Here is a 20143-nt window from a genome sequence, read left to right on the forward strand (position 1 = left end):
TTCGCAACCACTGACTTGGCGAAAGTAGCTTGAAAAAGGGCTCAAGCCACAAATGAAAAAGAAGACTTGCTGGTTACTGCCACCCGCCAATAGATCAGCATGGGACAGACCCCCTGCTGATGACCCCAAATATAAGGAGGACGGACACCACACCAAAAGCAGTCCACCTCAGCTTCTCAGCCTAGAGGATGTCTGGCAGCTCCAGACAAAAGCTCGCTTCAAGAGAGAGAGAGAGAGAGAGAGAGAGAGAGAGAGAGGAGAGAGAGAGAGAGAGAGAGAGAGAGAGAGAGAGAGAGAGGAGAGAGAAAATTGTTAATGACCTTGATGACTATGATACCATAGTTTATCTGTAAAACTGAAATATATACGCCAATCTTGACCCTGTATTTGATAATGACCTCTAAAGGCAGGCACTACTAGTTTGTTTAAGTAACACGGAAAAAGCCGCTATTCAAAAAATAGACAAGAATCTTTACAAGTGTAACACTGCTGAAGTAGCCATTACTTTTAATAAAGTATGCTTGAGAGAGGGTCTGCTTACTAGGTATATATATTATTCTTATTATGAGAAGATAAAACCTATTTCTATGAAACAAGCCAACAGGGGCCTTCGACTTGAAATTCAAGCTTCCAAAGAATATGCATTCACTAGAAAGTAAAAGAAGACAAAGGGTATATAGAAAGACGAGGTCTCAATTATTAACACTTTAATGGCGATTTGACATATTAAACGTCGACGAAAATTGTCTGTCAGGTGCCGAACCGACGAATGATACGTCGACGAAAAGTTTTTTTTAAATTCGCGGAAAAATAGTTATAGGCCTACTTGGCGAAAACTTTTGAATCACGCGCCTTGGGGGATGCTGGGAGCTCACAGATCAAGGCGCTGTTTTGTTTACAATCGTTACCCAGGCGCGCAAGCGCAAATTTCTTTCTTCTCGCACTAAAAAGCATCAGTGACACATCTCAGAAATTATTTCGTCACTTTGACATAACTTTTGAACCATTTTATATTAGCCGTATTATATATGAAAATGTGTGCAATTTCATGAATACAACAAAAAATAATCCATGGTTGTAGCTTTTATGAGTTTTGAAATATTTTCATATAAATAACGATAAGTGCCAAAATTTCAACCTTCGGTCAACTTTGATGGTCAAAAAACGCAATTGTATGCTAAAACACTTATATTCTAGTAATATTCAATCATTTACCTTCATCTTACAACAAATTGGAAGTCTCTAGCACAATTTTTCAATTTATGGTGAATTTATGAAAAAAACTTTTTCCTTACGTCCGCGCGGTAACTCTTCTGAAAAAATCATAAATTTTTCGTCCGATTGTCATAATGTTTGCACCATTTTAAATTAGCCTTTACATAAATTTTTATATATGGAAATGTGCACAATTTCATGTAGAATACAACAAAAAAAAACAACCCATGGTTGTAGCTTTTATCAGTTTCGAAACATTTTCATATAAATAACGATAAGTGCCAAAATTTCAACCTTCAGTCAACTTTGACTCGACCGAAATGGTCGAAAAGCGCAATTGTAAGCTAAAACTCTTACATTCTAGTAATATTCAATCATTTACCTTTATTTTGGAATGAATTGGAAGTCTCTAGCATAATATTTTGATTTATGGTAAATTTATAACAAAAAAAAAAAAAATTTCCTTACGTCTGTGCAGTAAGTAACTCTTCCGAAAAAATCAAAATTTTTTCGTCCGATTGTCGTAATGTTTGCACCATTTTAAATTAGCCGTTACATAAAGTTTTTTATGTGAAAATGTGCGCAATTTCATGTAGAATACAACAACAACAAAACCTATGGTTGTAGCTTTCATCAGTTTTGAAATATTTTCATATAAATAACGATAAGTGCCAAAATTTCAACCTTCGGTCAACTTTGACTAAACTGAAATTGTCAAAAAATGCAATTGTAAGCTAAAACTATTACATTCTGTAATATTCAATAATTTACCTTTATTTTGCAACAAATTGGAAGTCTCTAGCACAATATTTCAACTTATGCTGAATTTATTAAATAAACTTTTTTCCTTACGTCCGCGCAGTAACTCTTCCGAAAAAATCATAAATTTTTTTTCCTTACGTCCGCGCAGTAACTCCTCCGAAAAAATCATAATTTTTTTCGTCCGATTGTCGTAATGTTTGCACCATTTTAAATTAGCCGTTACATAAAGTTCTACATATGAAAATGTGTGCAATTTCATGTAGAATACAACAATAAACAACTCATGGTTGTAGCTTTTATCAGTTTTGAAATATTTTTATATAAATAACGATAAATAGACAAAATTCGTCCTTTGGTCAACTTTAACTCGACCGAAATGGTCGAAAACTGCAATTGTAAGCTACAACACTTACAGTCTAGTAATATTCAATCAATTACCTTCATTTTGCAACAAACGGGAAGTCTCTAGCACTATATTTCGATTTACAGTGAATTTTTTAAAACGGCTTTTTTTTACGTCTGCGCGTTACGAATTCATGCATCATATTGTGATAATATTTTCTCTGTGTTACTTTAATTGTTTTATAATTTGTTATATACCAAAATCATCGCAATTTAGTGTACAATACAATGAAAAAATAATTAACTCATCAGCTTTAACCGTTTTGCTAACAGCGCGATTTGTATACAATTATATATGAAATTTTTTTCACACTGTCATATATTCCAATATTTATATGACAATATTTTTTTTTCATTTCTGATGGTTGCATACTAAACTTCAGGCAATGACAAAAAAAAAGAGCAAAAACATGAACTCTTAATCTTGAAAATTAAGCGTGATGTGATTTTTTGAATAATACTTTTTTTCTGCTTCGGCGCTCACTCGCGAACGCCGCCAGCATACGAGAGACACTTTTGAAAATACCGGCTTGGTGTTTAAGGGTTAAAAGAAAAAAATTAAATTGACATGACATCAGTAGAATACGTTTCAATATATAGATAAAAATGCATGTAAATTATTAAAATGCAAGAATTCTATTAGAGTAGTAATGCTTTGCATCTTCCCTTAATATTTTGAAGTTCCAATTGTGCAACATCCTCAGAGAGACTTCCACAGTGCAACGTTGTGAGGAATATAAAGTCATTAATTGTTTCTTAGCATTCCATTTGTACAGTATTCATAGTGTTACCAAACAAATGAATAAAATAGCCACTACATCTACCATAAAACAATGAATTTCATCTTCATAAGAACTACAAGGTGCCATGTAAATTCCAGCCACAAAAATTTCTCCCAAAAAATTCCACCCATGTAAAATTCCACCCAAAAAATATTTATTTTATAAATGGAAAATATGGGAAATATAAACACATATAATGTAAACAAAAATTATCTTTGAATCAGTTGAAAATATAAAAACACAGATAATGTAAAAAACATATCTAATCTTTGAATAAGTTGAAAATATAAAACACAAAATTATATTTAAAAATTTTAATGCATTTCAATTAGTTAATATCAGTTCTTAATTCAATCTATATCAGATGATAATATAAGCAGAAACAAACAAAATTTTATTCATGCAAGTTATATGCTATGCCTCTTAAAAAATTCGATAATGCGCAATGGCTCATAATTTTCTACAAGATGTAGTATCAATCTTTCATTTACAGACTTGTATTTTTTCTATTTTTAGTCGTGTCTCCTCGTCTTAAATAAATAATTTCAGTCTGGGTAAGAGCATCCTACTTTTGGAGTGAAGAGCAGAGTGCCCACAAATTTGGATGGATACTTGTTAGCGACGCTCTTAGAGCACTACTAAAACATTCCACATGATTGTTCGTCCTTGGAACAGCATTTAGAGTACATTCATGTACATTCCACATTTCGATTGGGAAAAGAGGTTCAATTCTTCGTCTCCATTCCCCTCTTCCACGCTGAACACCAATATAAGTCTGTTCAAAATATGAAATAAATTCTGCAGTCATATATCTTCATCATCGGAAAGTAGTTCATAACCATCAACATCGTGGATGGGCAAAAATGCCAAAGCACTAAAGCATTTCACTTTCAATGCAAACGAAGAGTAAGTATTATACTGAACCTTCTTACCTATTTCACAAATCTTACGCCAGCAGGACTGACCTAAATGAAATAAACATCCTGATATCTGATATATCAGCACTTACAAACAGTGATGTGAAGGCATTGTGCAAAGATAATTCAAAATCCATGATACATTGCATTGATTGACTGTTTGGCCATAATTCAAAGACAGCTAAAAAAGTCTTCTGTAGGTGGCCTCTTGTTTATTAGGCAACAGTGCTCCAGAGATTTGGAGAAGCTTTAAATGGTTCATCACAGGACCATATGTTATTGCTGATAGATCATCCAATCCCACTTCCGTTGTAACTATTAGAATAAGGTCCGAGTCCTCTATACCACTATCATACACTAAGAAAAGGGATCCATCAGGAAGATATTTATAAGAATCTGGAATTTCATATCCTGTGCGAGATGTTGGAAGAGCAGGAATCCCTAGAGTAGTTTGTCTCCAATTTTGAATATTACAGGAAAGGCAGTATACATTTTGTAGCCGTGATTCTCCATTCTCGTCTAGTGGAGGAGTGACACCTGCAATTATATATCTCTGGTAGATGATCCACATCCTCCACAAATTGTATCACGTATTGCACTCACAGCAACTCGTCCTTCGATAGCTGCTTGTGAAGGGGCATGAGTATGCTTACCTGAACCATACAGCAATGTAGGCTCATTACAATTACAATGCGGGTGAATACAAGCCTTGCAGCCTTGATAAAATGCCTCTACTTATTTTATGAAGGTCTCACCAAGGAAAACCTTAAAGAAGACAACTATTTAAATTAAGTAAACAAAATTTTAAATACACTTCTGTAGATACGAAATGGTTGTTTAATGAAGATGGTTCTCTAAAGTAATTACCATTATGTAAAGATGGTGGTTGTTTAATGATGATGGTTTTTAACGGCGATGGTTGTTTAATTCAAACAGAAAGAGGGAAAAGGAGAGACTGGGGATGAGAAAATTTTATTAAATAAAATTTTCGATGGGTGGGATTTTTGTAAGTGGAATTCTTGTGGGTGGAATTATTTAGGGTGGAACTTTCGGACCACGGAACTACACAGCCTCAACACATACGATAAAGTAATATGAAAATTTCGTACCTCTCTGGCACTATAACTTCACAGCGGAAGCGTCGAACCTCTCTCTTTGAAGATGATCCCTGTGAATCTTCGTCATGAAGACCTTCCATGCGAGTTTCTTCATCAAGTAAAGAGGGATCTGAAATTAAGCTTGATTAAAAAATCTTGACCAATTATGCCCATACCTCTTGATATTAAATAAGGCAGTTCACAGCCTGTAATTGTTCAAACTACAAAGAACAGAATAAAAAGCAATTTAAATGGAAATTATGTGTAGTATTTCATATTAACAAAAGCAACATTTTTAAAGCTTCAACACCATCCATTTATTAAAACAGTTCTGTAATGCAATTTCCATTGTGGTACAGTATTTGATAAAATAATAAAACCAACCTGGCCTCTCCTTACGGAATTTGCCCCCTTCTCCTCTTGGTCTTTCATATGATTTCTTTTTACGTCTTTTCTTAGATGAAGGAGTACTCATTTCCTCTTCCTTTTCCTCTTTGTCTTTAAATGGTAAACTTGCTATGCTGGAATCATCTACACTAGTTTTACTATCTTCCTCCATGCCAATTTTCTTTGAAGCTGCTAAATCTTCTGAAAGTTTCTCAAAAGTAGGCAGAACCTCCTCTGGGGCACTGTTCACATCTACTTCCATCTTTTCTACTTCAGGTTTTAGCATAACAGTTGACTCTATAGTTCCCTGACTCTGATTTGATACTGAAGATACAATCATTTCACCAACTTTCATTCTCTTTTCCTGTGGTTCTACTTGATCTTGAGTGCTGTGAATACGTTTGTTACCTATAATATCAGACTCAAATGTCTGTTCTTCTTGTAACATAGAGGAAATACTAGCTCCTTTAATATCCAAATTACTCATGTTCTGTGTTGGAATTACCCCATCTGATGGACAAATTACTGAATTCCCAGTACCTTGGGTAGTCATTTTAAATTCCTTAACAGGTAAGGTTATGGAAGAATTCTGTGCTTCTCCTTCAGTCACAGCTTGAACACTGTCTTGCTTCTCAGGCAATTGGTTTCCAAATAGTTTCCCCTCATTCTGAACCACAACAGCAGTCTGAGAATGTATCTGAGTAGCTGATACAGATGCAGATCCTAATTCTCTCTGGACATTCATTTCCTTTAAATGTACATCCACTGATGCTGTCTTCAAGTCAAAACTGTCCACTAACTCCTTTGCTGTAATATTCAGGGGAGAATCTCCTGAAAATATACAATTAGTAATAAGCATACAAACCTAAACCTCAACTAACCAAGTAAGCACAGTAGTAAGCAATGTGGCCCATTTAAAAATCTATGATACATATTTATTAAAACAATACTAATTGTAAATACAATTACAATAAACAACATTGTGTAATGTCCCTAACAATGCATGAAGTAGGGCCCCTAAAAATCAATATATGTAGTACTATATAGTTTCTGAAGTATGATGCATATATTATAAGAATAGAAAAGTCTTGAGACTAAGTCTACATTAAAGATCTAATTAAATACTTGAATTACTTACAAAATGAAATCTGAGTGATTAGATGATTTAGTAATTAATAATGTGTCAGTCACATGAAGTTATCAATGGCAGCTCTCAACAGGCAATAAATTGTTAAACAATGGACAGGTAGGAATTTTTGCAAAAGAATTGCTAACCAAAAGGCGTTAGCATATGAAAGACTAGTAACAAAAAACATACAGCAGCCACCACCAATACAAAAAGCAATAACCAATAACTTACCTTGGTAAAAAACAAAAACTGTATGCCCGCAAATGAGAAAAGTACAAATACGAAATAACTCCCAAAAATTTCTATTAGTTTCCTCCCTACAGGGGAAAAAAGGTGATTTAACTAGTTCTCCTGAACAATGTTTCATGAAGATTCATTTTCAAAGACATCTCATTCAAATTTCCATAATCATTTTAAAATGCGTTTGGATCAATTCTGAATATAACCCATGCCATGTTAAGAAAAGTGTGTAAAAATGCCATCATCAAAGATGGTAAGTGTCCATGGTATCATTTCCCCATGGGATCGATACGGAATGCTCCTGTTATTCTCAAAGTAATTAAAAGTCATAAATGAATGTATGTACTTTAACCAAACTTTCTTCAACTTACTAGGAAGTAATAAACAGTGATAATGACCAAAGCCAGAGCTGAAGTTACTTTAAACACCAAGCACACCGAGGGTTATACTTCACCTGCTTTTCAAATATAACTACTACTACACTACTAACCAGCTACAAATCATTAAATACATGCATAGTTTTAAGTCCAGCAAATAACACAAAAATCTTACCTTTTAAATCTGGAGTCTCCAAATCTGACATTGGGTGGCCTTCAGTTAAAAGCTTCAATTGTTCCTCAATGGGATCAAAAGGAATATTCTGTTTTTCAAGAGATTCTTGTTTTAAGGGTAATGGCATTGTATCTTGTTCCATTCCTATTACTGAGGACACTTGGTCAGCCTCTTTTATAACAGAAGATTGCGCACATTCTTGTAAATTTTCAGTTGATTCCAGCAAAGATGGCACTTTGGTTAAATCAGGCAGAACTGGATTATCCTGCTGCAAAGAACTGGATGTGACAAAATTAGAATTCAACTGCACAGGAAGATCTTCAGGCCCTTTTTCCACAGCAGCGACGAAAGAAATATTCGGTCCCTCTTCCTTTTTTAATTCCGTATTCTCTTTGTTTTGTATGCTAGCCGGGTGTACATCTGAGCTTGGACGTCTTAAGAAACGCTGAGTCCTTGTCTGACTTGCTGAAGCCACAACAACAGGGTCAGAAATTTTTACTTGATCTGCCGCAACTGTTTCATCTGTAGATAAAATTGACATCTTACTTTTTTCTGCCTGAATTTCTTGCTTAATCACATCTACTTTCTGTGAATGCAACTCCTGACTTGCATGTTTTGATTCTTTAGAATGCTCTACTGTGCCCTTCATTAAACTGCCAATAGGATCTGTCTTAACTAATTTAATAATTTTTCTTTTCTCTTCAGGAGGAAATGAGGTGGCTCTTGGGGCAATAGCTGTTTGCTGGCCAAACTTTGATGTAGCAGAAATATTAGTTATTTGAGTTTCTTTTACCAAGTCTGCTTGAGTATGAGAGATAACTCCCTTTGAAAGATTACTTTCTTCAGGGTTGTACAATGTTACTGGCTGGTCACTGGCTTCCTTTGTTGTGGTAGAGGCTACATGCTTTATTTCCTGTGAACCTTGACTGCTGGCTATATCTTGGATCTTCTTCACCAAAGTCTCAGGTGAAATGTTACTTAAAATTCCAGATTTACTTTTACTTGTAGGAGAGACATTGCCAAGTTGGTCATCCTGACTATTGTCTTCAGATCCTGAGGCTTCAGTTGAAGAGGATGAATAGGAAACTAAAGATGAGAGCCCCTCAGACATGGTTGCAGGAAGAACTTTAGGCCTCTCAGCACTTACTACACTTGAGGAAGATGCAATATTCTGACAGATATTGTCAACTGCACTTGCCTTGGAACCCAGAAAAGTTAGCGCAGAATCTTGTGATTTCTGCAGGCTCCCCACAACATTCTGTTTACCAGCTTGTCCATCCCGCTCAGTTGGTGCTGATCCAGTTTTTAATACAGGTGTGTTCTCCCTCTGAAAAGAGATTCCGGATCTGACTAATTTTGGCCTTCCAGAACCACCAGAGTTGGATCCACCCACATTTCTGCCATCCATTCCACACCTTTCCTGAGAACATAAAATCATAAAACAATTTAGCTATAAAAACTTGAATAATTCTTCTACTAAGTGTATGTTCCTTATCAGTGAAGGACAATTCAACTATAAATACTTGAATAATTCTTCTACTAAGCATATGTTTCTTATCAGTGAAGGACAATTTAACTATAAAAACTTGAATAATTCTTCTACTAAGCATATGTTTCATATTACTATAGGGAATATTAATTTCATGTTCAGTACATTTCAGTCATTTAGACATTTCAATTCTCAGAACTAATCAGCTATTGCACATCACTGTAATAGTTAAGAGTGCCACTAACTGTTCACACTGGCTTTATCTTCATTATCTCTTCTTGGTTGTCAGATAATCAGGCAATATTTTTCAGATCTTTTCTTATTTGCCATATAATGAGTATTTGAGAATTTAGGGAGTGTTATATTTTAGTAAATACTAAAAAAGCATTAAAAATTCTTGGTAATTTTTATTTTCCTGGCTATACTTACCTCAACTACTTTAATAGAAGGTTCCTGGATGTCAATCCGGTACTGACCAGAAAAATCCAGTTGTTCCTTCTGCAACTAGCCAGGTACATGCCCCGAGGGTCAACGGTCATGCGACCCACGACCTACCACCTCAGTGCTTTCCACTCCATAAGGTTCCTCCCCTAAGGTACAAGGGGACAGTAGGGAGGGCCTGAAACCTATGTAGTTCGAGGTAAGTATAGCTAGGGAAAATACAAATTACCACGAATTTGTGATTTGTTCCGACGCCGTATACTTACCTCGAACTACTTTAATAGAAGACTTATTCTTTAGGAGGAGGGAGTAGCTTAGGGGGGTACAGACCCAGAGGTTGGTCTAGGGGCGTACCTGTTAGGGCCCCAGCCCTACCCAAAGAGAAGCAGGGGGCTGGGAAGGGGTCCATCAAGGGGGATGCCTGGAATGGAAGGGTAACCCGGAAAGGTGACAACAATAAGGCAATGGTTGCACTTCTAAAACGCCTCTTACCTGAAGGCTCGTTGGGCCCTATGAAAACTTCCCAAAGGACCAGGGAGAGGATAAGGAAGGAGGGTGGAGGGGTGAGAAAAGGGGGAAACACCTTCATACTACCCGTCATACCCCTGGAGTCCTTTGCTCGGTGGAGGTCTAGATCTGCTGTTGGCCAACCACCACCAACCCAATTACGAACGAATCGAGTGATTTACGGGTGCCGACTCCCAGGCAGTGAGCCGCAAAAGCGGATTGCCTGTTCCACCCTCCGGCCCTTAGGACCTGGTTGACCACTAAGGACTTCGAGAAGGGTCAACCACCACCGACCTAATTACGAACGAATCAAATGATTTACGGGTGCTGACTCCCAGGCAGTGAGCCGCAAAAGTGGATTGCCTGTTCCACCCTTCGGCCCTTAGGACCTGGCTGACCACTAGGGACTTCGAGAAGGGTATGGATGCTCCAAGGCCCTGATGCCGTGAGGCCTGGCTTCCTTCATGGGAGGCATACCCCCCCACTTCGTAGGCTCTCCTGATTGTTTCCCTTAACCAGAAGAAGGAGTTCCCCCAAGACCACCTTCTTCTCCAGGCCAGTTGCCACAACCAGGTTCTTAAAGGCTGCCCAGAACCGGGCCGTCCTACTGAGGTACCTCCTCACCTACCAAACTGGACACAAGAGCAGGTCCTGAGGATCACCTGATCTCGCTACGACTGGGAACAAGGACTCCACGAACCTTTCGTCCACAATTGAAGGGTTCTGAGTCTTAGCCACAAAGGAGGGTACCTACCAAAAGATGAGATCTTTCCACCCTTCGTGAGGGAGACCTCGTAAGATCGCGCCAGCAGGAAAACCGTCCTTGACGTCCGCTCTCTGCCTAGGAGTCCTTGAGGGGTATGAAAGGAGGCTTCTTCAGGGGATCCAGTCCCCTAACAACGCCCTGCTGCGATGCCCCCAAAAGCACTGGGGTGACAAGACTGTTCAAGGCTCCCGATCAGCATCGAAAGTTGCCCGGGATTCCCTAATCCAATCCTTCCAGAGAGAGCCTTGGCCTAGGGCGGCCCTGGCCCCCTTCAGGCCTTCTACCAAGAGATCTCTGTCAAGTCTCAGGTGTACCAGGAAATCCGCTATGTGGGGAATCTTGGCCTGCAGAGGCATGAAACTGCTTCCTCTACACCAGACCCCAAACCCCGTCCAATCTCCTCTGAGAGGAGATTGGGGGACCCGAGGGACCTCAAGAAGTTCCTGGGGCATGCAACTACCTGGTCTATATGGCCAGGGCCTGGAGCGTGTTCCCAACCTGGGGAAGACTCAGGGGAGGCTTGGCCTCCTTCGGACCCCCCAAGAGGTAGTCCACAGCTACGGTCCTCTTGGCGTCCGGAGGGGGGTGGGCTCCGCCAGGAGGATCTCGGCTCTAATAGAGCCAAGACCTGCCTAAAGGTTAACCCACCGTCCGTGCTGTCCTTCCCATCCCAGGTGCTCTGGAGCTTATCCTGGATGAACGCCACATCCTCACCATCCTAAGCGGGGCCCGTCATGGGTGGAGGGGGAAGGTCTGAGATGGCGAACAGGGGTCACCGGTGGGAACGGGTGCTTCTCTAAGAAAAGAGCCTCGGACCAAACCCGCGGGTCTATCTTGGGACTCCCACTGCCCCCGGCTTACACCCCTATCCTGACCAGAGAGAGCGAACTGCTTCGCCTTCTCTGCAGGGCAGAAGAAGGTTTGAGGTACGTCAAGGAAAGGAGCCTGCGAAGCACGAGAGGCCAACCAGGGGCCACTGGTACCGGGGTATAATCCACAAAGACTTCAGGAGGAACAACCGGTGGTGGAGAGAGGCATCCCGCTCATGGGCCTGTCATGTGAGCCACAAACCTGAGAGCCCTCAACGGGGACCGACCGGTCGGGGAGCGGAGGAGCCAGTGGTGATGAGACCCATCACGACAGCTGCCGCTCCTACTCCGACCCCTGTGGGCCCGGTTACGACGAGGAGAGAGGGAGTAGAGGCCTAGGGAGGAGGAGGAAGTACGCACCCGGCCCCTCCCAGCCCAAAGCCTCCGCTTCATTCCACACCCCTTCTACGGGGGGCCTGCTCGAGTCCCAAAGACTCCGAGGAGGAATAAATCCTTGGGAGAAGGGGGCCTCCCCTTGCCCTTCCTCTTATTGCTCTCGATCTGGGAGGAGAGGGCCTAGCGCTCGGGCCGGGATCCGACATCCCGGAAGGAGTGGGGGGCAGCCCCCAGCACTGAGAATCATCCTCCCTCAAAGGCGAGCTGAACAGGGTACAAGGGGGGTTGAACCAAGACCAGAACCATAATCCCGAAGACTCCGTCGGCTCCTGCTACTTCCTGTGGCAGCCCAAACCCCTCGGGGGAGGTGAAAGGGAGCTCAGACGAGGTGGACAACATACCAACAGCCCCCGGCTGACACAGAGGGAGCACCCAGCTCCAAGACCGTGTGCACCGTGGCGGGATGAGCCACGCTCACCAAGCATCTGAAACCCCTCGACTGATGGAGGTCCCCAAAGATTGAAGCAGGACCACACCGCCTTCAGGACATTGTCCTTGGGCGGTGCAACTTGCACGGGAGACACAGAAAAGACTGGGCATCTGACTGCAATGCATCTCGGGGCAGGAGTCCCAAGGCAGGGCCGTGTGGACTCCCAGGTTCCTGGATAGGGGCAGCTACATGTCCGGGGCAGGTATCCGGTAGCCGCCCCTGAGCACTCAGACTGACCAGGGACGACCCCACGAGCCTCCCCCCCCCACCCCCAATGATTAGAGAGGTAACCCTCCACCTGAGGAAGAATCGGATGAAGGGGGGCCTCTCATCCTACTTCCTCCTTGGGAAGAGGCCGCTATGGCCCCTTCGGGAGGCTGAAGACCTGGGTCTGTAGGAGGGGGAATACGATGAGGGGGGCCCCAGGGGAGGGCTGAGTCCTTTTGTGCTACCCAACATCCCCAGAGGCTGGTTCCCAGTTACAGGACATCCTCTGCGGCCCATACCTCTGCTGTTTTTTGTCTAGGTCGGGGAGCATCCGGTGCCCTAAGCTGTGCTGGGTGACTGAAGGAGGAGGCCTGTAGACAAAGGAGTCCTGGCTGGCCTATTGTCAGTGCTCCCAGGCCTCCTCCACAAGGTCCTCTGGCCAGAGGAACTCCACCGTAATCTGAGTGTACCTCGGGAGGCTAGCTTCCCTGTCCGAAAGTCATCTAGGCCAACTGGCTAGCCCGATGACCTCCTGCAGAAGACCCAGCCAGACCATTGGGTGACAGCCTGAGAAGTCAAAGAACCAAACAGGACCAGTTCCTTGAGTATGGCCAACTCGGTCCCATCCATCAAGTTGGCTGGTGGTGAATCTGGCCACTGTCCCAGCACATAGGTCAAGCCAGGCTGCTGCCTGGACGGTGGCCCATGCCATGGTCTCCATGCATGGCCACCTACTCTTGAGAAGGTGACCGAACCCGCCAAGAGTCTCTCCCCCAAAAAGACCGGGACGAGGAGGGCCGCAGGGCATTCCTGGACCCCAATGTTACCTGGCTCACTTGGGCAAGGGCCTGAGCCTCACTCCTCGTTGGGGGAAGGGCCCCCCCCGGGAGGGTTTGTCCTCCTTCGAGCCCCGCGTTATGAACTCTGCCGAGGAGGGTCTCTAGGAGTCAGGAGGAGAAATAGGGTCTGCTAGACGGTTCCTTCTCTGAAAGAGAGCTAGGGCCCTCCTGTCAATGTACATGCCTTGCCCATCCCAAGGTGTTGGAGGCCACCCTGGACGAATGACTCATCCGCACCACCCTTCATAGACCGAGCAGACCCCACCACAAGAGGTGGGGTGTGCTCCGGAGCGGCCAGATATCTCACTCCGGAGGCTACTGGCGGAAGCAGGAGCCTCGCTGGAAGCAGAGCTGCAGGCCAACGAGGCCGTCATGGGAGTCCTACTAGCCAGCAGTGCATTCGGGGGAAAGGCCAACAAGGCAGCGGCAGCACCCGCTCACGGGACTGTTATGGGAACAACGAGCACGGGTGAACGCAGAGCGGACCGTCCAACCAGTGGAGCAGAGCTGGCCATCAGACCTGGGGAGCAGAGCGGGCCATCCGAACGGGGAAGCAGAGCAGCCATCCATCCGGGAGAGCAGAGCAGGCCATCTGACAGGGAGAGTGGAGCGGAGAGTGGAGGGAGCCCCATCAGGCGGCCTAAGCGGAAAACCCCACACCCCTCACATGGCCCACACCCCGGCCGAGGGAAAGCCACAGAGAAGGGAGCGGTCCCACCACCTTCAGAGGATCATCAACACCAGAGGAACAGTCACCTGTACAGGAGTAGAAAAGAACTGATCCTCTGGCTCTGCAATGGGCAGAGACCTGGCAACGAACTCATGTAGGTGCCCGCCAGGAAGCAACTCCGGGAGGGAGATGGCGACGGCGACAGTCTCACAGACAAGCATTCCCCTTTCTTCGACTTCTTCCCTGACCCTCCTCGCGAGAAGGAAGGCTGGGAGGAGGGCTAATTACGGCCCCCCTTGGCAGAGGTCGAAGAAGACAGTCTTTCCTCGGGGCTTCGACGAGGCTATCGTCTTAGCGGCCGAGGAAGCGCTAACCGAGCTCTTTGGCTTGGTCGCAGTTCGAGGCTGCCCAGAAGCCTTCGAAACTGCCTGGTGTACGAGACGGTCACTGTCGTCAGTGCGCTGTCTGTCCACCGCAGCGTCCACCATCTCTCCAGGGAAGAGAGAGGAAGAACTCCGTACAGGTCCATTGCTAAGTCCTAATGCCGCCTCACGCCCAGCTGCCCTGGATACCCGTGTAAGACTGCGTCCCTACGGCGAAGTACCAGCTTGACCCACAGGTTTGCCGTCTGGTGGGCAAGGAAGGAGATGGCTCTTCCTCCAGACTGACAAAGCCTCCTGAAAGCCGAGTCTTCTTCGGGAGAAATTTCCCCGGAGTTGGCTGCGACCTTAGACACTGTGAGGGACCACAGGTCTATCCAGGAGACGGCCTGGAAAGCTGCCATGGCAGTGGATTCCAGGCCCAGTGCCTCTTGCTGCAAGAACCATAGGTTCTCAGACAGGAGCTGCTGCAGAGACACACCCAGCGTTAGCCTGGCTAACTCCGGGTTTACCTGTTTGGGCGGCATCGGATCTTCTGACGGCACGTAGAATCGCCGCAGTTGCAGTAGAGGAGGTGGAAGCAGCTTGCTCGATCTGCTTGACCTGAGAGAGCCTTCCTGCCCGGAGACAAGAGACTCAACCTGGTTCAAGACAGAGTCAGCCAGCTCTGATCGCGGCAACCCCACCGTCGGTTTGGGTTCCCTCTTCGGGCCCCAAAACGACTTGAGCCGGGACGTGGGCTCGGAAGGTGGGAGCGGCGACCCTTCCCGAGGTCGTTGTGCTGACGAATCAGCGCAATAACCTCGGCAAAGTTCCTCTGGATCTCGGGAGTCACTGCATCCTGAGGAGTAGGACCATCCAGTCCCTCAAACAGGAGCACCTCCCGAGACCCTCCCCCTTCAAGAGGGGGAACGGTGACAGACCCCTCTCGGTCTCCTCCTGCCACTTGCGCGTATGTCCTGGTCGGTCCAAGGACCGTGCCTGGCACGTACGGCGTCGTGACGGGATCATGAGGGGCGCACCCCTCACGATCACTCCGCAATACCTCGCTCCTCCCGGTGTAGCCCGAGGAGGTTGAAGGTACGAGAGAGGCAGACCTGACGCTCCCCCCTCACTCGCTGGCAGGACCAGCGGGCTTGGAGGGCTACAGGCGATCGCCAACCCGCGGTGGCGATCGAGCTGCAGGCCTGGTCAAGACGTCTCCTTGCGGAGAACGGCTGGACTGAGCACAGCGGCCCCGGTCTCGTGTGTCAGAGGAACTGCTGCTGGTTGCCGTACCCACATGCTCCCTGTGAGAGCGACGGTCAGGCGACCTGCAGAGCCCACTGTTACAGTGAGACCGGTGCTTGTCCTCACGGCGCGTCACACCGCTGGTGCCAGCCTCCGGGGGGGCCTCTTCCCAGCCTCGGCACGTGGCCGGTCAGAGACCGTCACGTCAGCCCGGGTAGCCAGCTGGTCGCCGTGAGAGCGAGAGCTGGCCTGGTGAGAGTCGCCTGAGCGGCTGTCACCAGTCTTCCGCTCCGTGCCGTGAACCTGACATCAAGCGAGCTCTGGCGTCTGGTTCTTGGCTGCACGGTCGCTGGCAGGCGACCGTACCTTTGGTACCCTCTCGCGGAACCGAGAGGCCAAGACGGAACCTGATGCAGTGGCAGAGCCTTCTGGCACCAGGCGAGGAAGTACCGGTGTTTAGCCAGTACTCCTCTGGTCCCTGTAGTCTTCTTCCTTGCGGAAGAAGAGACGGGCCCTGCTCCCGAAGGAGCAGGATGACCAACGGAAGCACCCCCCATCTCACCGGAGCGAGATGGGCCCTGAGAAGCTCCCGAAGGAGACTTCTTAGGAGGGGAGGAGGCGACCTTCTTCTTCTTCGGCTTTGAAGCCTTAGAAGTCGTAGGGGGAGAGGCGGCAGACGACGATGACGACGACGACACCTTCCTCTTCTTCTTCATCAGCTTCCTCAGGACCGACGTTAAGTCTACCATCCAGGGTGGAGCCGGGGGCTGCTGTGCCGGAAGAAACAGGCCCGGATGCGCCTGTCCGGAAAGACCAACATCGGGTACAGCAACGCCACGAGCAGGAACAACCTCGGCAGGAGCAGGCATCACAGGAACAGCAGGCACAGTCACGGCAGGAATGGTCGGCAACGCCTCAGTGGTCACGGCAGGAACAGTCATCAGCGTCTGGGCGGGTACGGCAGGCACGGCAGGCGGCACGTCCAACACAGGAGGACGGACCAGCGTCACCGACATCCTAGGCATCGGCAGCAGGTCCAGGGGCGAGCTCTTCGGGCACTCAAAGTCAGGTCTCGGCAGCACGGCAAACCCGGGCGGTGGCAGCAGTATACTCCCCCGTGGCACGGCGATCGGTCCCTGCACAGACGTGGTGGGAGTCACAGACACTGCATGTGGGGAATACACCAGATGGGGGGAGCGGCATAACCTGGGGTGGTCAACGTAGTGGTGGTGGTGGTCACCGTGGCATGCGTGACCGCGGCAGAGCCAGCAAGATGATACAGGAGCCCCTGGACACTGGGCACGCCTTACAAGCCCAAGGATGCCCCCACCTGGCCAAGGTCGTCCTTCGCAGCAGAAGCACCTGGGGAAGCAAAGGTCGGGTGATTAAGGGGGGTCTCTACCCGCTCGCGGGGAGTAGACGAACGGATAGAGGACCCCGAATACAACTCCACGTCGGGGTACCGAGCGCCCTCCTCCACACTCGACAGATCGGGTGAGGAGAAGGACCTGGAAACCACCCCCCGAAGGGGAAGGTGCCATATGTGGGAGCTGAGCAAGGGGCAGGAAAGACGACGAAGTGTCCGTTACCAAAGGAGTCGCGGGAGAGCTCTCCGACAACTCCTTTGCAGGCCTTCGCTTCTTCCTGCCCTCGTACAAGCCCCACTGCACCTCCGACCACGATACACATACATTACAGGGCTCGGCGCGAGAGCATTCGCGCCCTCGACACAAAGCACACAAAACATGGGATCAATCTCCGGAAAACTGCGGAATTTGCTGCATTTTCGCCCCTCAGTTCCTGGGCACAGTTGCCGGATAATTGGAGGGCGCGGAGAATCCATCTTGATTGATTTCACTTTCAATAATAAAGATAATGAAAAGGGAAATGATTGTACTTACAGTTTCACTTTCAAAACAGAACCAGAAAACACAACCATACACAAAAGCGAACGATGATAAAGCGGGCAGAGAGCGAAGAACACACATCCACTCGCTGTGAGGCCGAAAGCAAAAGTGATTGTTTACCTCCCAGTCGCGCGGCGCGCGCCTGTCGGACAAGCAGTTAACTACCGAACCCCTTGTTCGAAAGCTTACGACCTATCCAGCTGCCGCTAGTAACCTTCCAATTGTAAAAGGACCGAAAGGTTTGTATTCCGGGTCAGAACAAATTACTATTATCATATGAAAATAATAATAAACATATTATACATAGTGTACTTAAAAATCTCTCATCTCAGTAGAGAGAGAGAGAGAGAGAGAGAGAGAGAGAGAGAGAGAGAGAGAGAGAGAGAGAGAGAGAGAGACCTGGAGTTCGAAAGAAAAATGCGTGAAGACTGGGATTTCCTTCATTCTTACATAATTTTTAAAATTTATAAACTAAAATCTTACTAATTCAATGTAGTATTTTCTTTCTTGAAGTAATAGCTCTTTACATTAATATTAATATTAGAAAATTAGTAAATCATTTATCACACAAAAAGCATACATCGTTTTTGTATCATAAAGATGTATTTAGGCATGAAAATAACATCAAAATACACTAATTAGTGATTATTTATCGTCTGAAAATCCCGTGAATAGGCGAATTCACTGCAAATAATGGTTAGATATGGTCCAGAAAAAAAATTCGCGAATCAGTGAGTCCGCGAATCCGGAGAACGCAAATATGGGGGGCCCACTGAAGGAACGAAAGTCAAGATATCGTGATGTCATAATACAGGACTTAAAAGAATGTTCTAATTCCAAAAAATAATTACTTAAATATGAGTCAGAATCGAGTTACTTTTTCAATAACGAATATTTTCAAATTAATCATCATAAATATGTAAAATATTGATATTTTGTTATTTATTTAAAAAATTATCTAAGTGCACGCTTCGTCGTCTTCTTCTACCAAAACAGTTGTTTACTTAAAAACGTCCTGGTAAAGGACTGTGTTCCGATTGTTGTGATGAAAGTGCCCCAGCGTCTGTGGGTACAAGTGGTGTGCGGATTTATCACAGGAAATGGGAAGTTTGTTGACACAAGCGACTCCGTAAACATCGAGATGGCGTCAATCTTCTAAAACATTGAAGCGTAAGTAAACATTTCGAAAGCGTTTTGGTGAGTTTTCCACTTAGGTAGTAACAAATGGGATGTCACATGCACCCTTAAAATGCAGACATTTACCTAACTACCTAATGAAAAATTTGGAGAAAATGCAGTTAGGGGTCAGTGATACTGTTGTAGCCTAAGAGTTTCTGTAATAAGTAACCGTGCCCTGATATTAGGCTATATGGTTAGAGGGAGGAGAGAGGGGGGGGGAGGTTTCGTCTCCCTCCCCAGGGACCTGCCAACTAAGTCGTGACCTACCACTCTGCATTCGCTCCTTTCTATGTATTTAGGTGTACCTGATCACACTACCCAATCCTATAAGGCCGGTCTCCTCCATACGATAGACTTCCTAGTCAATAGTATAGGTACCTAGCTAACCTGGGTCACGCTTGTCTGATACCTACCTAGTATAAGTCTCTCCTACAAGATTTTAAAAAAATATAAAACTACGAAGCTCTGGATAAGATGCAATCAACTCACTACAGGGACTCAAGATATGCCAGCATGGACCGTTTACAGACAAAAAATGAAATATACTTACTAAATTAGCATTGACAAAACTCTTTGTTTACAAGCGGTTTCCCTCTACAGTCAAGAACGACTCCTGGGCCTGGCTTCAAGAAAATTATGAGCTGAGGTAAACTTTGAAAGCTCCCTTGAGCCAATACATGTTGCTGGACTTATAAAGATGACTTAAGGTTACGTATATCTTGGATATGTTTGACAGGCCGATTTAGGTTTTCCTAAGGAGCTCAACGTATGTGATGAATAATAAATTGCAATGATCCAGAATCAGCCGTAGCAAACACCTATATTATCAGGCCTTAATGAGGTAATAATTAGACATCGCCAACCTTGTATTGACTTCCAGATATTCAACAACAGGGAATAGGTATGAAACGTTAACAATATTATGCAAAAAAAGGAAATTTCATAATTATAAGATATGAAAAAGAAAATGTATCACACAGAACATGGGAATTTTTTCTCATACAAGTGACCTTTATGGTTTACAAATATTGTCTCAAATATAGTTTAGCATTCAGTTCAGTACACCTCGGGTAGGAAATAGCTTTTATAAACACACACACACGCGCGCACACACACACACTCAGAGAGAGAGAGAGAGAGAGAGAGAGAGAGAGAGAGAGAGAGAGAGAGAGAGAGAGAGAGAGAGAGAGAGAGAGAGAGAGAGAGAGAGAAATAACCTTGTTTTCCTGGAGCTGGGTAGTACAAGACAGACAGAGAGGATAGCATAGAATAGATTGATGAGGTAAAGCCGTCACATGCAAAAGAAATTGAATAATATAGATAGAAATTTTATGTGTGAAATGTGGCGAA

The 20143-nt window shown here is 45.2% G+C and overlaps 1 protein-coding gene across 1 annotated transcript in view; it reads right to left on the reverse strand.

The window, feature by feature from the left end:
• LOC135220984 (uncharacterized) overlaps positions 1-19499 on the reverse strand; it is a 106382-nt gene extending 86883 nt beyond the window's left edge. The window contains 4 exon segments of the mRNA XM_064258687.1: positions 5188-5305; positions 5560-6393; positions 7484-8903; positions 19344-19499. Coding sequence (XP_064114757.1) covers positions 5188-5305; positions 5560-6393; positions 7484-8891 — 2360 coding nt within the window. The 5' untranslated portion in view covers positions 8892-8903; positions 19344-19499.
• Positions 19500-20143: the final 644 nt, after the last annotated feature.

This window comes from Macrobrachium nipponense, chromosome 2, assembly GCF_015104395.2.
Source record: "Macrobrachium nipponense isolate FS-2020 chromosome 2, ASM1510439v2, whole genome shotgun sequence".
NCBI classification, from domain to species: domain Eukaryota; kingdom Metazoa; phylum Arthropoda; class Malacostraca; order Decapoda; family Palaemonidae; genus Macrobrachium; species Macrobrachium nipponense.